This window comes from Ananas comosus, linkage group 13 (genome assembly GCF_001540865.1).
Source record: "Ananas comosus cultivar F153 linkage group 13, ASM154086v1, whole genome shotgun sequence".
In the NCBI taxonomy this organism is placed as follows: Eukaryota; Viridiplantae; Streptophyta; class Magnoliopsida; order Poales; family Bromeliaceae; genus Ananas; species Ananas comosus.
In genome coordinates, this window is record NC_033633.1 from 559,473 (window position 1) to 581,286 (window position 21,814).

At 41.9% G+C, this 21,814-nt stretch overlaps 2 protein-coding genes and 1 pseudogene across 2 annotated transcripts; all 3 read left to right on the forward strand.

The window, feature by feature from the left end:
• On the forward strand, positions 688-3,516 carry LOC109719508 (L-type lectin-domain containing receptor kinase S.4-like). Its single transcript, XM_020246243.1, has one exon. It carries the CDS (start codon positions 992-994, stop codon positions 3,158-3,160), a length of 2,169 nt encoding a protein of 722 aa, XP_020101832.1. The 5' UTR covers positions 688-991; the 3' UTR covers positions 3,161-3,516.
• Positions 8,058-16,165, forward strand: LOC109719651 (annotated as a pseudogene).
• LOC109719610 (thaumatin-like protein) lies at positions 19,826-21,615 on the forward strand. The gene is made up of 3 exons (XM_020246383.1): positions 19,826-20,057; positions 20,455-20,858; positions 21,153-21,615. Exons 1-3 carry the CDS (start codon positions 19,997-19,999, stop codon positions 21,426-21,428), a joined length of 741 nt encoding a protein of 246 aa, XP_020101972.1. The 5' UTR covers positions 19,826-19,996; the 3' UTR covers positions 21,429-21,615.

Consider the following 21,814-nt stretch of genomic DNA (forward strand, 5'->3'; position numbering starts at 1 on the left):
TCAAAAAAAAAAAAAAATCAAATCAAAACTTTTGCTTCTAGAACTCAAAATTGAGTTTCAACCTTCCATAAATGGAAAAGGTCTAGCATTTATGGAAAAGCCTAGCATTTTTAACTGTCAGTCTATCCATTGTAAATAACTATAGCTAAAAATAAAAAATAAAATAGAAGTCACCGTGGCTAGACTATTATCCTAACTACTTTTTACTAATTTCTCAAGTAATTTATCTCAACTAAATCCCCCCTTACCATCTGTACCCTATGATCTAGCTCACACACAACTAAAATAACATCAAAAAAAAATAAAAATCTGATTCAGCATTTTTTTTTAAAAAAAAAATTATTCAATAAATAAGTAGTATTTAATAAATTAAAAATATAATTAAATATTTAAAAAAGTATATATATCATATTTAATCTTCAGTTATATATATTCTAAAATATACAATTTTGTAAAATTGTGAATGGTAAAATTTTTTAACAAGTTAAAATAAAACTCACATAAGTTATATAATTAAAAAATTTTATAATATAACTAAATAATTAGAGATCTAGTCCTAAATAAGAGTCCGGTTACCAAATTCCAACACAGCATTCCGTCCATTGACCGGTACCCACGAGTAGCAGCTCCTTTCTTCGCCTCAAAGTCTCACTCTGGCCCATCCTCTCTCCCATCCCTATTCCCTCCTCCTACAAAAGCCCACACCAGATCACCCGAAACCTCCGAGAAATTAAGCACTTATCTCACCTACAACTATTTTCTCATCCACCGGATGACCTAACCCATCTCTCTCTCTCTCTCTCTCTCTCTCTCTCTCTATTCTCCCCTTTTCAAACAAACAAACAAACAAACTCCGACGACGATACCACCACCCCTCCCCTCTCTACCTCGCAACATGTCTAAAAATCCCACCTTTATTAGTGGTTTATCCTCCCTCGGATAACCCGACCCCCACCTCTTCTCCCTCTCTCCGATACGTGTCTACCTCCCAATGCCTAAGAATCTCGTCGTCTTCTTCTTCTCGCTGCTCCTCTCCGTCGCCGCCCAGCGAGATGAGTTCGTGTACACCGGCTTCGGCAGCGGCAGCGGCGGCGCCAATGGCGGCGGAGCGAACATGAGCTTGAACGGCATAGCGGAGATCGAGGATAGCGGGATCCTGAGGCTAACCAATGAGACGACCCGCCTCATCGGCCACGCCTTCTATCCGACGTCCCTCCGCTTCAAGAACGGCACGGACGGCGCCGTGTTCTCCTTCTCCACGGCGTTCGCCTTCGCCATCGTGCCCGAGTACCCGAAGCTCGGGGGCCACGGCCTCGCCTTCACCATAGCGACCTCCAAGGAGCTCGCGGGGGCGCTTCCGAGCCAGTACCTGGGGCTCCTCAACGCGAGCGACGTGGGCAACGCCACCAACCACGTCTTCGCCGTCGAGTTCGACACCGTCCAGGACTTCGAGTTCGGGGACATCAACGACAACCACGTCGGCATCGACCTCAACAACCTCGCCTCCAACGCCTCCGCCGCCGCCGCCTACTACGACGGCGACGGCGGGACGAAGAGCGACCTCAACCTCAAGAGCGGCGACACGATCCAGGGATGGGTCGACTACGACGGCGCCCGCAAGATGCTGTACGTGGCCATCTCCCCGTCCTCGACCAAGCCCAGCAAGCCCCTCCTCGCATTCCCCGTGGACCTCGCCCCCATACTGGAGGAGCGCATGTACGCGGGCTTCTCCGCCTCCACGGGGTTGCTCGCGAGCTCCCATTACCTGATGGGGTGGAGCTTCAAGATGAACGGCGCCGCCCAGTCGCTGGACCTGTCCTCGCTCCCCTCGCTCCCCCGCAGCAAGAAGAAGAACACCACCTTCATCCTCGCCACCTCCTTCTCCGCCTTCGTCCTCCTCGTGGGCGCGGCCGCCGCGGGGGCCTACCTCTTCTACAAGGTGAAGAACGCGGACGTCGTCGAGCCGTGGGAGCTCTGCTACGGGCCCCACAGGTACTCCTACAAGGAGCTCAAGCGCGCCACGAGGGGGTTCAGGGACAAGCAGCTCCTGGGGTTCGGCGGGTTCGGGAAGGTGTACAAGGGGACGCTCCCCGGGTCGGGCGCGGGCGCGGGCGCGGAGGTGGCGGTGAAGCGGGTGTCGCACGAGTCGCGGCAGGGGATCCGCGAGTTCGTGGCGGAGATCGCGACCATCGGGCGCCTCCGCCACCGCAACCTCGTCCAGCTCCAGGGCTGGTGCCGGCGCCGCGGCGACCTCCTCCTCGTCTACGACTACATGCCCAACGGGAGCCTCGACAAGTACCTCTTCTGCGACGGCACGGAGGAGGACGAGGAGACCCAGAAGCGCGGCGGCGTGGGGGGGCGGCGGCGGCGCCTGCTGACGTGGGCGGAGCGGTTCCGGATCCTGCGCGGGGTGGCGTCGGCGCTGCTCTACCTCCACGAGGAGTGGGAGCACGTGGTGGTCCACCGCGACGTGAAGGCGAGCAACGTGCTCCTCGACGCGGACCTCAACGGGCGCCTCGGCGACTTCGGCCTCGCCAAGCTCTACGAGCACGGGGCCAACCCGAGCACGACGCGCGTCGTGGGCACGCTCGGGTACCTGGCGCCCGAGATGACCCGCACGGGGCGCGCCACCACCGCGTCCGACGTGTTCGCCTTCGGGGCGCTGGCGCTCGAGGCCGCGTGCGGGCGCCGCCCCATCGACCCCAAGGCGGCGCCCGAGGAGCTCATCCTCGTGGAGTGGGTCTGGGAGCGCTGGGCCGCGGGGAGGTGGGCGGAGACGGTGGACGCGCGGCTGGGCGGGGACTACGACCGGGACGAGGCCATGGTCGCGATCAAGGTGGGGCTCATGTGCTCCCACCCCGCCGCGGCGGCGCGCCCCACCATGAGGGAGGTGGTGCGCTACCTCGACGGCGGCGACGCGGCCGAGATGCCGGAGATTCGGAGCCCGCCGCCGCCGGGGTACGAGGGGGCCGGGAAGGGCCACGAGGGATTCGACGACTTCGTCCACTCCTACCCCTCCTCCTCCTTCGAGAAGCTCTCCGCGTCCGCGAGCCCCGTCGCCGTGGGCGTGGGCGTGGGCGTGGGCGAGAGGGCCGCGGTGGGCCCCATGGGGTACTCGCCCCTGGCCCAGTCGCAGCCGCACTCGGACGTGACTGCGTGAGGCACGTGTCTGAGGAGGTGCCCACCTGTCGACCCTGCCAGCTGGGGCCCATCCATCGCCCGCCCACAGGAATACAGGATCATTCGTTCGTTTCCCACTCCCCAGAATACAGATGGGCAGTTTTTTATTAAAAGATTATATATCGGCCCAATGGGCCTAATCATTGTTCGGCGGGACCTACAGCTTATGCTGAGCATCAAGTATAAATCGATGACAATTGCTGCTGTAATTACCGTATCATCACTTCCTTTTTAACTTTATTTTGCGAGTGACGAAGCTATTGTAAGTGTGAATAAGCTTGTGCATGTGCCTAAAGATTCCGTGTCTTTTTATTTTAAGTTTTCTTCTTCTTCTTCTTTTTTTAATATGTTCGGTTGAGTGGTCACGCTAGTTTGGAACATGTCACAAACGCCGTCCTTTAATAACGTACACTAGTCACTCAAGTCAACATTCTTTACAAGCTAAAAATATCCGCAACTGATCAAATATTAGTCGATGCAACAGTCCACACCCTACAACAACTAAGAAATAGTATTAAATATGGAGAAAAAGCTATCATGTTGATAATCTAGTGTAACCAGTCTCCATTAACTGGTATAATAGGTATAATTAACAACTCAGTGTATATGTTTTTTTTTGTTTTTTTTATATACGAGAGGTATAAGCCATTTTCTTAATTTATGTAAGGACCTATGGGTGTTGGAAAAACCAATTGTTCAACAGTCACCTTGCTGACTTTGAAGTTTGAACAACTAACTAAGCCCCGTTGTTAAGCCCAAATCTTACACAGCGTGTGATTTTCTGCTTGCTCTTTAAGGCTATAGATTGTGTTCTTAAGATAATACATAAAATCTTCTCCTTTCTTTTTCCTCGATGAAAAAGACGCCAAGATATCAATTTCCCTGCTGCACAGACTTCGCGTGTTATCAATATCGGATGCCCTGGCAAACCAGCTCAAACCGGAGTCCATAGAATTGTTGAAAGTCGAAACCTAATCTATAGTGATTATAATTTATCCTGGGCTAATAGCCTAAGACTAGGTTGTCCCAACTATCTCCCTAGCCTAGTCTTAGCTTTTTATGAGGTTACTGTGAAAATTGTCATGACCTGAACAATTTTGATGTTACAAGCTGCTAAAAATTTTACAATAGCATAAATAATGTTATCTTAGAATCTTCGTTGATCTTCTATATTTTTATTTGGAGTTAAACTAACCTTGAACAATGAGTAACAATCTCTTAAAAGAGTTCTTGTACCTGAAATTCCTGCATGATGATGCGGAATATCAGATTCTTCTCTGGATCAGTAGACAATTTACACTCCGATTTGCCGTAGACTCTATCAAAACAACAAAAAAGCCCTTAGATTTTTAAGTGTGCCAACTGCAGAGTTAGATAATGTTGCGATATGAGTGGGTTGGATATACTCAGCTGTTTATGATCTTTCTTTTTTGAGAGAGAGAAAGATAGTATGTTACCCGTTTCGTTTATTTTTTTAAAAAATAAATTTAGCTGGAAATATGAAACAATTAAACTTCGAACTTAAGACCTCAAATACCAACAACAAAGCCTTTCGTCACTTACGTTAGAGGCGGTGGTTGCTGTTCATGGTCTTGTAATGTCTCCACAAGATTTTAACAGCATAGATGCCTTCAAAGTGTATCAATTCAGAAGGTTAAATATATCTGCATCGAGAAGTAAGCTCCAGTAAGCAGAATATCACAGCATTGAGAGGCTGACTAGCAGATGAAGCAAGAACAAAGAAATGGTTATTATAGCAGAGAATATACATTATTTACATTAGCAGAATCAAATATCGCTGCACCTGGTGTAGCTATTTAACCTACTTTCTCAGAGATTTAGCCTAGTTTGTTCAAAAAGAGAGAAAATGTAGTATCAAATGAAGTTTTTTTTTGGCTCTTTCATGTATGACAAAAAAGTAAATAAATAAAAGAAACTAAGAATACATAGTCAAAAAAGAGGCACATGGTGGTCTACCGGGCAACTGAAAGAACAGCAAGAGATCTCAAAATGAAAATGGACTTCATTTACAATTGGCTTAAGCAAACAGCCTCAAGCCATTTTCCTGTCTTTTGTTCGAAATAAACATAGTAGCTGAATAAGAAAAACTGTTATGATTTAATATCTTACAAGCAACAATCCAACAGGAGCAAAGGCAAAGGTAGTATCAGAAGAAGTTGCTATATAAAATTATATCAAGACTTGAAAAAGCATTCTTGTCACTGTCATCGGCTGTTCATCCAGAAAATTGGGAGATTTTAAACGAGGGATAATTTGTCAACAACTGCTACAACCCAGAACCTTCATGAAGTTAAATATGTTATCTTAAAGATATCCTAGAAAGCACAACGTAACCAATCAACAATTTATGGGCAATAAAAAACGCAAATTACATGGGCTCAGGGCATCCATATTTTTGGTCATTAATTGCCAGCTTGACAAGGTTGACTAAGCTATGAGGGCTAATTGGAAGCTCCTTTTACACTTTAAAGTACTCCTTCCCTGTGCACAAGGAGAGCCAGGGACAGCAGTTACTTTTTTCTTTTTTTTTTAATTTTTTTCTTTTCTTATTTTTCAAGTAATGGACATTATCTAGTTTGAATAAGCCATTCTCCCTGGCTCTACCAACAATGTTAGGTCTGAGTTTTATTGCCCCTCTAAAAGAAGGAGAAGAGAAATTATCGCCTGCACCTGATGCAACATGCCAGCATGCACTTCTATGATACGTTGGCCCTGCTTTCATCTGATGCTTTAAATCCAATCATCCAAAATTGAAAAAAAATATATATATAATTAAACAAAAAGTTGCACTGTACAGACTGAGAAGGTTGAAGTGTGAGTTTTGGATGACAGGTGGATCGCCGAACGGTGCTAACATGGCGCACCAGGTGCAGGCCAGGCAACTATTTCTCTTACCGAAAGGGCATAAAATTGTCCTCCTTTTTTTTCTTTTTCCTTTTTTTTTTTTTTTGAAATTACATAGAATGGCCATCTTCCACACAGATCTAAGAGATGTATAACAAAGTAAATGGCAATGAACAGCATTAACACCGAAGAAATTGCAGTGGGAATCAAGGGATGCAAATGGATCCGGATTGGTGGAACTCCCACCACGATCTGCCCAAATGGGACAGTAAATAGGAACAAAAACATATAAAAAAATATAACCCATACCGAATCCGCTCCGATCTGCCAAGTAAATAGAGCGGAAGGTGGGAGATCCTTTTCTTCTTTCAATCCGTTCCAATCTATCGAAAATTCGCTCTCGCCCCGATCCATCTCAAATGAGACAGTAAGTGGGAGCAAAAAATAAAATAAAAAATAGCCCGCTCCAAATCCGTCCCGTCCCGTCCCGACAAGAAATAGAGCGTCAAGTAGGAGAACCCTCCCGCCCCCGGATCCGCCCTGCTTGCATCCCTACATCTTCCACAGAGATCTAAGAGATTTTACACAATAAGTGGTAATGAACAGCATTAACACAAAAGAAATTGCAGTGGACCCCTTGATAACAACTGTAGTGAATGATAAATACAGGTCCCCCCAACTGTAATAATTAATTATTAGGGAATAGTTTTGTTGAACTGTCACAACAGTCGCTGCTGATGGCACTACCACAGGTCCACAACCATCATCCACGCACACTTCGTCTGAAGTCGACAAGATTCCTGGTGGCGTCAAACGAAGGAATTTACGTTCACAACAGTAGACTAATATATTATTTTTGTGTGCTCATCCAGCTATACTCTTGACTCCCGAATAAGTAAGGCCATTTATTCCACAGAAAAAATCAGCCATAATTTCAACTATACTATTTTATGACACAGCTACAGCCATCCAACTCAAAGCTAATTTATCGTCATGGTAGAAAGAAAAAAATATACAGACGAAAACTTCAACATTAGTTTAATTAAGCAAAATCAATCAGTGTCGCCTTTTAGTGTGGCAATATCAGAAGGTACCAAAGTGTAACAAAGGAAAGACTAAGACTTCGTTTGGCATTGTTGTCAAATTTTTATCTTTTTAAATAGAAATTCTATATGAAATAGTAAATAAGGGGACACTGGATTGCTTCCAATCCTTTCATTTAAAGTGTTTTTTGGGCAACAATAAAACAAAAATTTAGAAGAAACTTTTTATTCTTCTAATTTTTTTTAAAACAGGTTATTATAAATCACCGGGACCGAGTGCATAGCAAGCGAACCAACAATAATAACAAGAGAAAATTCTTCCACTGAAAGATCAAATTATTTAGAATGAATATTTTTTTAAAAAAAAGAGAAATGACAACAATACTAAACGAAGCCTATTCTTGCTTCTTTTATNCATCGCACGATGGATAGAGAGGTTTTTTTTTTTTTTTTTTTGTCTCCTTTCAACTGAAAATTCATAGACCGTACCATATTATTAAATACGAATAAGCTTATTATCTTCTACCCCTAGACTTAAATTATTAGTAATGAGTTAAAGAAACCTTTAATCCATCGAAAGTACGACATTAGTTACGAAGATCGTGGACGAATTACATGACAAAAAAATTAAAAAAAAAAAAAAAAAAAAAGGAAAAGAAGATACGAATAAAAAACCTTGTACTCCGCTTCGTTTATTTCATTTAGAAATAAACTTAACTAAAAATGTGAATCAACTAGGATTCGAACTTGGGTCTGGGGTACCAACCACCAAGCCCTTTGCCACTTGCTCTAGGGACGGTCGGTGTCAACTTTCCTCTGTTAAATTCCAAATTTGAGATAGTACCATAAAGAGTGGAACAATGTCTGTCCGTACGGATGTGAAAAATTTAAAAGTCACAATACATAAAATAGATAAATAATAGCAATATATTGCAGAAGTTTAAAGAGGAAGAGAGGATTGGGCCTCAGATGTGAGCCATGTTGGTGGAACTCATTCTATTACTCCTCATCAAACTAAGTTCAGCATCAGATTATATCAGTTTCACATACAATGGTTTCAGCGGCACCATGATAAACATCGATGGGCTCGCAGAGATCTTACCAAATGGCCTACTGAGACTCACCAACACAACAGAGCAAAACAAAGGACACGCCTTCCACCCAAATCAGATACAGATGAGGAACTCTTCTACTGGTGATGCCCTATCCTTTTCTACTTCTTTCGTTTTTGGGATTCAACCTTTGCATAAAGATCTGTTTGGACATGGAATTGCGTTTGTTCTTTCTCGTTCAAACAATTTATCCGACAGTCTCCCTAGTCAATATCTAGGACTCTTCAATGAGAAGGACATCGGCAATTCCTCGGACCAAATCATGGCAGTTGAGCTAGATATCAATTATAATCCTGAATTCAGAGATATCAATAATAATCATGTTGGGATAGATGTCAACACACTTAGGTCTCTCAACTCTTCAACTGCGGGATATTATAGCAGTGTTAATGGTGGTGGTTTTCAAAACCTAAGCCTTACAAGTGGAGAATCCATGCAGGTCTGGATAGAATATGATCATGGACAGAGATTACTAAATGTAACAGTAGCTCCTCTGTATGTGCCGAAACCTAATATTCCTCTGTTATCTTCTACTCTGAATCTTTCAAGTCTAATAGCAGATTACATGTATGTTGGTTTCTCTTCATCGACGGGTTCTTTTCCAACATCTCAATACATTCAGGGTTGGAGCTTCACATTGAATGGAAAGGCCGCAGTGCTCAATGTACCACATCTCCCATCACTTCCCCGATTAATTCCCAGACCAAAATCAAAGCTACTAATCATTGGGCTGCCCATAATTGGTGCTACTTTTATGCTAGCAGCAATAGTCGCATTCACACTAGCGATAAGAAGAAAGATGAAATTCGCAGAGCTACGAGAAGATTGGGAGCAGGAATATGGTCCTCAAAGATTTTCATACAAAGACCTATATATGGCCACCAAAGGCTTCAGAGACAAAGAGCTTTTAGGCGCCGGAGGTTTTGGTAAGGTTTATGGGGGCATACTGCCTCACACCAACACCCAAATTGCAGTGAAAAAAGTGTCTCATGAATCAAGACAAGGAATGAAAGAGTTCATCACAGAAATTGCAAGCATTGGCCGTCTCCGACACAGGAATTTGGTTCAACTACTTGGCTACTGCCGTCGAAAAGGAGAGCTCCTACTTGTGTACGATTTTATGCCTAATGGTAGTCTTAACAAATTCATTTTTGATCAGCCAACGCTGAGGCTTAACTGGGATCAGAGGTTTCACATAATCAAAGGAGTAGCTTCCGGGCTTTTCTATTTGCATGAAGAATGGGAGCAAGTGGTAATTCACAGAGACATAAAGGCGAGCAACATTCTACTGGATGCAGAACTAAATGGACTGCTAGGGGATTTTGGTCTCGCGAGATTATACGATCATGGGACTGATCCACAAACCACCCATGTGGTTGGTACTTTGGGTTATCTCGCGCCAGAACTTACTAAAACAGGCAAGGCAACTACCAGCACTGATGTGTACGCTTTCGGAGGATTTCTTCTTGAAACTGCCTGCGGGAGAAGGCCGATTGAAATGAAAGCTTTGCCAGAGGAGATGATTTTAGTGGATTGGGTGTTGGAATTTTGGAAAAAGGGAAAAATTTTGGAAGTGAGGGACTCTAATCTCGGGAATGAGTATAATGTGGAAGAAATGGAAATGGTATTAAAACTTGGCCTTCTTTGCTCACACCCAAACCCCGCGTATAGGCCGCGGATGTGGATGGTTATGCAAGTATTGGAAGGTAATGCGCCGTTCCCCGATGTATCGCTACTGCATTATTGGAATACTGACAACTCAAATGTGTGGAATGAAGGTTTCGAGGATTATGTTGTAGAATCACTACCATCAACAAGTAAATCGCAACCAACAACAAACGAATCGGTCATATGAGGATGAGATGGTCCAACACGAGATTGCTAGAGCGAATGATTTATTCACATTTGCACTGTTTATGTGAGCAAATACTAGTCTTTTCCTTGGATGAAAAGTTTTTTCAGCAGATTCAAAGAAGAGCATATCTACACATGGAAGAAATTTAGTTATACCAAGTTGTTTCCCTGATCCAAGTTTTCTTTCTTTCTCCCATCTCTTTGCACCTATCTCTATATACCTATTTCCTTTTCAGCAGAAACATCGCCGATCCTCGAAACTAAACCAAAAAATTAGCGAAATGAAACATCCCCTAAGATTTCTTTGCAGACAAATACATCTGTTGTTCAAAAGATCGATCTAATAGGGAACGACTTAGGAATAGTCTAAAAACCTGCTCACGCATATGCACAGTGGAGATCAAGTAACGAAGGAATCAGAAAATAGAAATTTACGCCATTAAATGACAAGCAAAGGGAGCTTAAGCTCGATCCAAATACTATGTTACTGAAAAAAACAAATCGATATGATAAACCATGTGACCAAACGGAATTTCGCTTACCTTGAATTCACGATTAATCCCCATAAATTCCGGGGACTGAGAGGAGATACTCGGGCTCTACAGTGTAGCTTCGAATCCCAGCGAAAATATGAGAATAGGATCAGATTAGGGTTAGGGCTTTGGATGGTGGAGGAAGTGGAGGGAAAGGGTCGACCATGGAGGAAGGGATGAACCCGAGAGCGAGCGCGCGGGAGACGAGGATTTCCTGATTTGGTTTGTAGTAATGAATATGAATGAATTTGTAGGCTGGGCTAAGACCGAACTCAAGCGCGACCCAAACTCTAAATTCTCGGCCCTAGCCAATCTTACCGAGCTTAGTTTGGTAATGAGATATATCTAACGCTATTAGTTAAAATAAAGTTGAGAAAAAAAATATATAAAGATATATTTTTGCATTTTTCTATAGGATCGTAACCGACTAATCGTGATATGCGGAACGCAAAATTACGTACGGAAACAAACAGAATATTTTTCCATAGTTGTTTCTTACCGCACGTAACGTCCGCAATCTCAGACGAAGCCTCGTTCAAACACTTTTTTTTTTTTTGAGAAATAGATAGCACGCTACCTGCTTCGTTTATTTCATTTAGAAATAAACTTAGCTAGAAATGTGAATCAACTAGAATTCGAACTTGGGTCTCGCGTATCAATCATCAAGTCCTTTGCCACTTGCTCTAGGGACGGTCGGTAGCTACGAAATATTTCTGATGCTATAATATGGTGGTTCCAGTTGCTTCTCCGACGGCGGCTCTCTTTCTAGTGATGCCGCAAGTTTCACCACCATTTTAGAGCATTTCAGAAGGAGAGGGTCTGACACGTTTTTATGTAGTTAAAATTTTCAAAAGATGAAAGCGGTTGTATTTGAACCACGCAATCCCAGATCAGGCTTAAGTTGAGACTGGTCCAGCCAAACAAGTGTGAACATAGCCTCGAATGCGAATAGCTTAACTTGCCAAATCACTGGGGTTTCAAGATCAAGTGATAGACAAGGAATTGGGGTGTGGTCGGGGTTATCGTTTGCGAAGAAAATCGGGCTTATGGTATAGGAGACCAAGCTTTCAATTCTTAAATTAGAAAAAATTTTAAAAAAAATGCAAATAGTAACCATAAGGGTCTAGTTGGGGACACAGCAATGTGGAGCATGTGCAGCATCAGAAGAAGTGGTACTAATTATCCGTGTTTTGGCACAAACCTCAACTAATCGACCATCCCTAGTGCAAGTGCTAATTAAACTTAGCTAGAAAATATTTCATTTAGAAATAAACTTAGCTAGAAAATATTTGGTATCCAAGATTTCAAGTTCGAAGCCTAGTTGCTTCATATTTTCAGCTAGTGTATTGAAGCGAAACCTTTAATTTTGAAGTTTGTGTTTTAGATCCAAAGGCTTATTTTTAACTTCTTGCCACATGGAACTCTCTATCCTACTTATTTATCAAATGTTTAGTTATTACAAGTAACACATTCTTCCAGGAATTTTGTGAACTATGAGTTTTTTTTATTGCTCTTTAATGTCAAAATAATATAACCTAAAAAATGCAATTTCATGCATCCTTGAGCATTCCTATAGTCTCCTATTTTTATTACTCAAAAAATGGATCTAGTAAGAAAAAACTCCATAAATATATATTAACAAGTTTGAACTTTGTTACTAGTCATGAAGATCATTTTCTGATTAGTTGGACTACAGCTATAATTTTTGTTTTTTAAATAGTAACAATAGAACATGATTTGTTAGAGATGGAGTATCGAAACTATGCTTTATCATTATTCATAGATCGGACTCGATCAAATTCTCTTCCCAAGTTAAAAATTGCTCTGTCAATATCACGACCATTTAAGATGTTAACATTGCTTGACTCTCGCTAACAAACAAACACATCGACTTCTCTCACTGTCATGAACTAGTGTACAGTGTCTTCGAAAGAATCTGCTTTCCATCAACCAACGGTTCACACAAGCATATCCAGTGATTATCCCCGAACAATCTCTACGAAAACCATAAAATAGCAATTTTAACGGTTGAGATTCATCAGATGCAAGGATTTATGATGATCATATTTGGTAAAGCTGCAAGTGGGTGTATCTTTTTTCTACTAAAATGCACTTCTTTTTCCCCTCATTGTCATGAATTTGTCCACCAACTGTTATTTGTCTCCAAAACGGAGCAAACCTCCAACTACGATCTTATTCATACAGATTAGAGTTCCCTGCACTGCACGACTCATTAAATGCATAAACTTATGCCAGCAAAACACCACATTGTGTTTTTTTATTCTGATTTTCCGAAATATCGCTATCGTTGTCGTCATTTCTTATCTAATTGTTCAATGTGCTCATGTTAAATTGCTTTTCCCTGGAGAGATACTCTCGGAAGCGTAAATAATACTCTACTGCAAGCAAAACACTTCTTTTTACTGCAGTAAATCTAATTTAATCAGTCTAATTTAATTACTACTTATAATAAGAAAAAAAAATAATTAGTAACGCCGTTCCAAACATGTTTATTTCTCGGATTCCCCAGGTCAAAATCTAACGTGTCAGTGAAAAGGAAAGATAATGGACACTTTAGCTGTTCTTCTGAGATGGCTATCTCCTCTAGAAGCCACATGATCATAAATTTGGGTTCTCTTCATATCTATTGCTACAATTGAATTATCTTGTACCACGTCATTAATTTGTACAGTACATATCAGTAGATTTTATACGGGTACGTATGAGCAGTTTCTGAAGTGTTATTAATTAGACCATGAATTTGTTAGGCCATTTCTAACTCATTTTACATCAAATTCAACTTTACTATGCTCCCTCTGTTCTGGCATACACTTTTTGATGGACTAATTTTTTGCTTTTTTTTTCTTGTTATTTCGTCTATCGGTATATCTAATATAATTTACTTGCTCTGTATTTTTTATGTCAGTGAAGGTGCTACAAACTATTTTAAAATTAAGTTTTTAAGTAACGGGAGCAATTGAAACCTGCCTTTCTAGAAATCCATTCCCCCATGTATTACCTACATAAAAACAAAGTTAGTTTCAAACCCTAGTCTCCATCAAAGGGGTCATTTGGTACCCAAAATTCTATCCTATGACATCAAATGGCGAACTAATGGACCCAAACCACCAATTTGTTGAATTCTTTCCACCCAAAATAACATCTTTTCATTCATTTCTTTTCAAATCTCTTCATTTGTGATTCACATTTACAGGGACTTGTGTGGACTCAATTAAGTGAGAGGTGAGAAAACATGAATTCCAAGTATGAGCTGGAAATGATATCCAACCCCTTCAAAAGGCGAAAAATCCGTAGCTTTTCTTATGTTTATTGATCCTAGCCATGCTAACCAAAATCCTATTTTTGATCTTCTTTGCCAAAATCGTTACATCCGTCGACGAATTCGCCTTCAACGGATTCAAGGGCTCAAACTTGAGCCTAAACGGCTTATCGGAGATCACCTCCGACGGCCTCCTGCGGCTCACGAATACGAGTAAGGAAGCATTAGGCCATGCCTTCTTTCCTATTCCCTTCGATTTCAAGTACTCTTCTTCCGGCAATACTTCTCTGTCCTTCTCTACAACTTTTGTGTTCGCGATAATCCCCGAAGAATACCCCGATGTTAGTGGCCATGGCATCGCCTTCGCAATCTCTCCCTCCCCGGATCTCCCCGGAGCAATGCCGAGTCAGGCACTAGGCCTCGTGAACTCGTCGGACAACGGCAATTCTTCGAACCATCTTGTCGCTGTCGAGCTCGATACCGTCAAGAATGTCGAGTTCAACGACATCAACGACAACCATGTCGGGATCGACGTCAATAGCGTGATATCGGTGAACTCAACTCCGACAGCTTATTTCGATGACAAAAGTGGCAATTTCACAGCCCTGCAGCTTGTCAACGGAGACCCGATGCAGGTCTGGGTCGACTACAACGGCGAAAGCATGCTGCTCGAAGCCACGATATCTCCCGTCGGTGTCACGAAGCCCCGAGTTCCCCTCGTGTCTCGGCGAATAAACCTCTCGTCGATCGTGAACGACAAAATGTTCGTGGGCTTTTCTGCATCGACCGGGGCGGCGACCGGCACGCATTATATTCTAGGGTGGAGTTTTAGTATGAACAAAGAAGCTCAACCTCTTGATCTCTCTAAGCTCCCGCCACTTCCTCGAGAAAAAAGCGCGAAGAATAATTTGAATGTCTTAGGCGTTGCACTGCCTTTGGTTGCAATTATCGTGCTATGTACTTCACTAGCCACTATCACGTTCATAATCAGAAGGAATAAGCAGTTTGAGGAGATTCGCGAGGATTGGGAGGTCGAATACGGGCCGCAGAGATTATGCTACAAGGATCTATACAAAGCGACAAAGGGGTTCGACGACGAGCACCTGATTGGTGTTGGGGGGTTCGGTCGCGTCTACCGTGGCGAGCTCCCTAGATCGAGATCAGAAGTGGCGGTGAAGAGGATCTCGCATGACTCGAAGCAGGGGATGCGTGAATTCGTTGCCGAGATAGCGAGCATGAGCCGATTACGGCATCGAAACCTGGTCCAGCTCCTCGGCTATTGCCGCCGTAAAGGTGAGCTCTTGTTAGTCTACGAATACATGCCGAACGGGAGCTTAGATAAGTTCTTATTCAACGAGAAGCGAGAGCAGAAGCAGAAGCCGATCTTGAGCTGGAGCCAGAGGCTTCAGATAATAAGAGGCGTCGCCTCGGGGCTTCTCTACCTGCATGAGGAGTGGGAGCAGGTGGTGGTGCATAGAGACATCAAAGCGAGCAACATTTTACTAGATCGCGACTACAACGGAAAACTCGGTGACTTCGGGCTGGCGCGGTTGTACGACCACGGCACGAATCCTCAGACGACGCATATCGTCGGCACGTTGGGCTATCTCGCGCCGGAGCTAAGCAAAACCGGTAAGTCCACGACGTGCACCGACGTGTATGCATTCGGTGCAGTTTTGCTCGAAGTAGTTTGTGGGCGCAGGCCAGTGGAAGTGAACTCGGCGGAGGAAGTGCCGAGTTTAGTGGATGTGGTATTCCGCAGTTGGAAAAAAGGGAGCATTGTCGATGCAAGAGACGTAAGATTGGGGGAGGAGTATGTACAAAAGGAGATGGAGATGGTGTTAAAATTGGGGTTGCGTTGCTCGCACCCCGACCCCGCGGCGAGGCCGGGGATGAGGGAGGTGGTGCAGATACTGAATGGCGGCGACGACATGCGAGGGGTGGTTTTCTCGCCGGAGAGTTTCGCAGGGAGTGAAAAGGTTTTGAGGAATGATGATTCATTCGATGAGTACGTGATGTTTCTCACATCGACGTCTTCTGAGAGTGCGTCCATGACTCAATCATCCTCTGTTCTCTCAATTGGCCGTTAGTTGCTGTTCTTTCCTCTGTTCTCTCAAATAGCCATTAGTTGTTGTTCTTTTCTTTTTATTTAGGAAGAGAAAAAGATAATATGTCATCCGGTATGTGTATTGTTTAAAAATAAATTTAAACCGAAATCTAAAATAATTAGGCTTCAAGTTTGAGACCTCGGACCAATAATTAAATCCTTTGCGCGGTTGCATTTGTTGTTGTTATTAAGTATTTGTTATTTCTTTTTGTATTTTAGCTACGCTAAAGAGTACTACTTCTGAAATATGTTGATGATTCTTTTGCTGGTTTGGGAAGGCTCTGAAATGGAAATTGGTGTAGATAACATACTTCTTCCTGCAACAAAAGGACTGTTTAAGGCATCAAAAATCTGACTGTACCTTTCATTTTTTTAAAAAAAAGGAGAATTAACTTATGGTTCGAATTGAAACGAAGAATAAACACAGAATGGAATTCTCCCTACAGTATAATCTTTTCCAATATTAGGTCGTTAAATAATGTGAAATAAGTGCGTGTCTCTAAAACTTAGCCTTTCAGATAATGGTGCAGTCAATATTTGTATCCAACAGCTAATTAACTTTAAAAATAGCAAAAATTAAGCTTGGTGATCAAAGTGCTAACTCATGGTTGAATACCTTAAGATGGTTCTTGAATTAAGCGCATGACTTGCTAAATAATCAGCAACCCTATTGGCTTCACGATATATTTTAACAAAAATACATTGCTGCAAATGCTTCGCCAGAGATGTGCATCGGTCAATGATATTTTGAAGTCACCAAAGAGATTCAATCTATGAACTAACATAAGAGAATAAGTTTTGAGAGTCTATTTCAACTATAGCTTTAGAGATTCCACGCTTGATCGCCTCCTTCAACGCCTCGAGCAGAGCGATGGCCTCCGCATGCAATACCTATGTATTATTTTCCATAAAGTTTGCCACGTGGCAGTCCCTCCTTCATCCTTATCTTCTCCCATCTTCTCACTTTTTAATTCTTCGTCTTCTTACTCCATTTCTACACAATGCTTCGTCTTCCCACCCCTTTACCTCCTAGTTAATGTGAAGTAAAATAAAATTTATTTGTACTCTTTTTTTTTCTTTTTTTTTGGCGCATAAAAAAGTTCATATTTTGCTATACCTATACATTATTTTTCATGAAGTTTGCCACAGAGCAATCCCTCCTTCATTCTTACTTTCTCCCCTCTTCTCACCTTTTAATACTTCGTCTTCTCTTCCTATTTCTACACAATCGTAAAAATTCTAGCGTTGACACGTATTTTGTCTCGCCGGGGACTTAAAATAAAAATGTGTTCTTATTTATTAATAGGGTTTTGGTTCACACGAGCAATTGCAACAAGTGCTTGTCAAAAAGCTTTTGTAACTAATCGTGTCAACTACGGTAGAGCGGTTTATGAATATCTACGCGGTGGGCATGATTTTATCCCGCAGAATAATTGTTTGGTTGTGTGAACCAAAAGGAATGAAAACTTTGAGTTGTACCAAGTCTGAAACCAAGTGGATTCATTTATTGTCCCATATTTTTCTATATATAATATATATTATATATATATATATATATATAATATATATATATATATATATATATAATATATTATTTTTAATATGAATTTAAATCTTAAATTGATCTAAAAATGATTATTTCGTCTTCCCACCCCATTACCTCCCAATTATATGAAGTAAAATAAATTTTCTTCGTACTTTTTTTCTCCTTTTTTTTTTGCCCATAAAAAAGATTTATATTTTGTAATTTTTTTATTTTTTTCTTTTCCTGTTTTAAAATTATATGTAGACTGAAATTAGGGTTCCGTATATTGCGGCGCGGCATCGCAGCGAAAAGCGGATTTAAATTTGGAGTCAATGAGATGAAAGAAGTGGTAGGTTTAGAGAGATTTGTACGGGATCAACATGGCTATGACGAAAAAGGAACTCGACGTCGACAATGGCGGCAAAGGTGATGTGGAGATGGGAATTCGTCTCCCTGATATCGGCAATGCTATCAAGATATATATAGATTAATAATTTTATTGCTACTTTTTTTATTACTATTTTTATAATTTATTTACTGAAATTGTAAGTTTGTTAAATTTGTACGTACATTTGTTTCATCTCTTCTATTTGTATATATGTTAATATATATTATTAATGTCTTATGGTAATTCAAAAAATATTAAAATTTTTACTTTGTGAATCTTCTATCTTCACTAGTAAGACTAGATTAGGCTTTACTACTAGACTAGATTAGGCTTTACTTGTTACTAAGGTCAAAAACTTGTCGGATACGCAATCAATTCGCTTAAAGCGTACAGATACAGCGCCTAAGGTCTCGATTGTGACTCGGCTCATCCAACCTCACACCACTTCGAACATGACTCAGCCCACCTAGCCTCACGCCATTTCGAACATGACTCGAACCAATATAGCGTCTCGCCATAAGCTAGGATACTGGCCCATTTAAGCCAACAATCCTCCATCCAGCACTTGCACATATTTGCAGCATGCGTGAATCGAACTCGTGACCTCTGGCTCTAATATCACTTGTCGAATCGTTGGCGTTAACCATTAATCCCAAAAGTTCGAGCAGTTAGAAATACAGAACCAATTCACTTAAAGCATACAAATACAGCGCCCATGAGTCTCGATTGTGACTCGGCCCATCCAGCCTACACCACTTCAAACATGACTCGACCCATCTAGCCTCACGCTTTTTCGAACATGACTCGGTGCAACATAATCTCCCACTATAAGACAGAATGCTGGCCCATTTAAGCCAACAAAACTTATTATGAAATATAATTAATCAAAGAAATTCTTTCAAATACAACTTAAATACAATTAAGATTGTGAGCTAATCTTATGGTGATGTCATTTGAGCATGTCCAAGCAGGAGATTTGGCCGAAGATGTGCATATAGTTTGGGACAGACGGAGTGGAAGGATGGGGTCTCAGTCCATAAGCGATGGTTTAGCTGGACTAATTGCCTGTTGGTGGGTTATTTGGGAGACTAGGAATGGTGTGATCTTTAGGAGGAATCAAACTGATCCAATTCGTAGTTGTTATAAGGTTAAACAGCTGACGTCCCTGTGGGGGAATCTTCGCCCTATGGAGAAACACTGATTTTTTTTTCTTTTCCCGTCTTTGTCTGGCTTTTCATCTCTTTAGAGGCCTTGTGCCTCACCCATGTAGCTAAGTTCATATCCTGAATGAATGAAGTGGGTAGGCTGCTACCTTTTTTTCAAAAAAAGATTGTGAGCTAATCTATGCTTGTGCATAAACAAGCAACGAATATAGCTGGAAATATGTGTGATTTGTAAGAACCATCTCTACAAAGCGATTAGGAAACTGATCTAAATTACCAACTTTTAGCTTAATTGCTCTAAGCTTTGGTTTAATTGACCGATTTAGCTACATGTCAAGCTTAACTGGTTGTGCTAAGCTTTGGTTCATTATTGGTTTAAACTTGGAAACATTTTGCCTGTTACTTCCTTTTAAGATACAGCTTTTTTACTTTATACAAATTAAAATAGCTACCCTTCCCCTACATATGAGATCAAAACCACTTTAATATGTCAAAAACACTTTAATCTCTAGTGTTTTCATTTCAAACAACTATGGGTTGTTTTTTTATCCCACCAAAGTACAAAAGAAGCAAACCCAGAGCAAAGCAAGGAATAGATACTACAACCTTAATCATAAAAGTAAAACATTAATAATAATAATAATAAATAAAGTGAAAAATAAACAAAGGAAAAGATAAAAAGTGAGCAAAGCGGATAATAGGAGAATTACTTAATCACTTGGTTCCTTTATTAATAAACCGTTTTTACATGTGGTTCGTGCCCATGCTTCACAACCACGAAATTAAAGGGCGCCACTCCCCCCACCCACAACACACAACTCCCACCCTCTCCTCCTCAATTTCCTCTCGCAAAATGTCACACATACATCCTAGAATAAATAAAACAACTAACATTTTGTAGATCAAAAGAGCTTGTGATCAACTCACTAGGAGGGAGAAAAAAAAAATGGGCTCTTCAAAAGCACTTCTCTTCTTCCTCTCCATTGTCGTCTCCATTGCATTCTCTAGTAAGATCTTAGCTCAAGAACTCTTCATCTCTTTTCTTTCGTTAATTTCGCTAAATGTTTGTTCAATAAGTGCAGTACTGTTTAAATTGGGTCGTTAGAATAATTATTATATTATATTTCTTTCTATAGTAAAATCAGAAGTATTAATCTAGAGCTTTTAGTTTATTAAAGTACTAAAATGTACTAAATTTAACGAGTTTCATGGAACTCAATGCAGTTTTAGAAGCCAAGCCAAATAAGCCTCTAATTTACGTTTTATTTCTACTTTTTACTGCAGCAAAAAATTTTAATTACTTATTTGATATAAGTTTTACTGAAAGTAAAAATAGAAGCAGCACTAAATATACAGAGACGCAGCTAACTTCTATCCAATGCGTTTTGTTGAAATTGCACATAGGTGGAATTCAACTCATACTAGTAAACAACTGCGCCAACAGCGTGTGGCCGGGGATCATGGGCAGCGCCGGCCAGCCGACGCCGCAGTATGGTGGATTCCAGTTGGCGGCTGCCGAGGAAGTGGTGTTCGACGTGCCGGCCGGGTGGTCGGGGCGCATATGGGGCCGACAGGGCTGCTGCTTCGACGAGCATGGGAAGGGCACGTGCGAGACTGGCGACTGCGGCAACGGACTCCGCTGCGGCGGTGCCGGGGGGAAGCCCCCGGCCACGGTAGTCGAGATGACGTTCGGCACGGCGAGGTCGCCGTTGCACTACTATGACGTCAGCCTCGTCGACGGCTTCAACCTCCCCGTGGCCATGTCCCCCGTCGGGGGCGGAATCGGGTGCGGGGTGGCGGGGTGCGAGGTAGGTGAATTTGAGACGGCGTCGGTGGCTGTTAGTAGTTACCACTAGATGAAAATGTACATAGGCCCCGGTCAGATACAGGCCGTTTTCTTGGTTTTTTTTTAAAATTGGCGTATTCTTAACTTTAAATTGTTTTAATTTGAATTACTTCATAAAGCAAATTCAGAATTTTTGAAACTACAAACGAACAAAGGATGAGCCACGTGAAATATTTTTCTTTTCTTTTTTTTTCTATGAAAGCTTAAGCTATTAAACTACAGTATTTTAATATTTATGCGTTTTTTGAACAATTAGGTAGATCTGAACGTGTGTTGCCCGTCACGGTTCGAGGTGAGAAGTGCGGACGGAAAGGTGGTGGGCTGCAAAAGCGCATGTCTGGCGCTGCAAACAGATAAGTACTGCTGCGTGGGAGAATACGGATCTCCGAGTAGTTGCAAACCCACGCTCTTCTCCCATCTCTTCAAGTCCATATGCCCAAGAGCTTATAGCTTTGCTTATGATGATCCCTCCAGCTTGAATAAGTGCAGGGCATCGAGGTATCTCATCACCTTTTGCCCCCCAACAAGGTGAAGGGAAATATGAGAGAGAGAGAGAGAGAGAGATTCAGATTCAGTATATATTTATAGATAGATGTTTACTAGTTGCAGTAGGTGATATGCACTCAGGTGTTTGGGTCCATTAGGTGACTTATTACGCAATTATGGATTCTGGGTTTTCTTTTTATTATTGGGTCTCTTCGTATAAATCATTAGTAGTAAGAATTAGCTCCTTCTTTAACTTGAATCCTCATTAATGATTTTGTGCTTGTTTAGCCAGGATAGAATTAATTGTTACTCACTCTTTAAAGCAACAGTAGCACGCACAAATAATAAAAATCATATGAGAAGGTAAGGCATCAAGGAGCAAGAAGCTTTTGGAGGTTATTAATGAAAAACTAGTGCTTTTCCAAATAATAC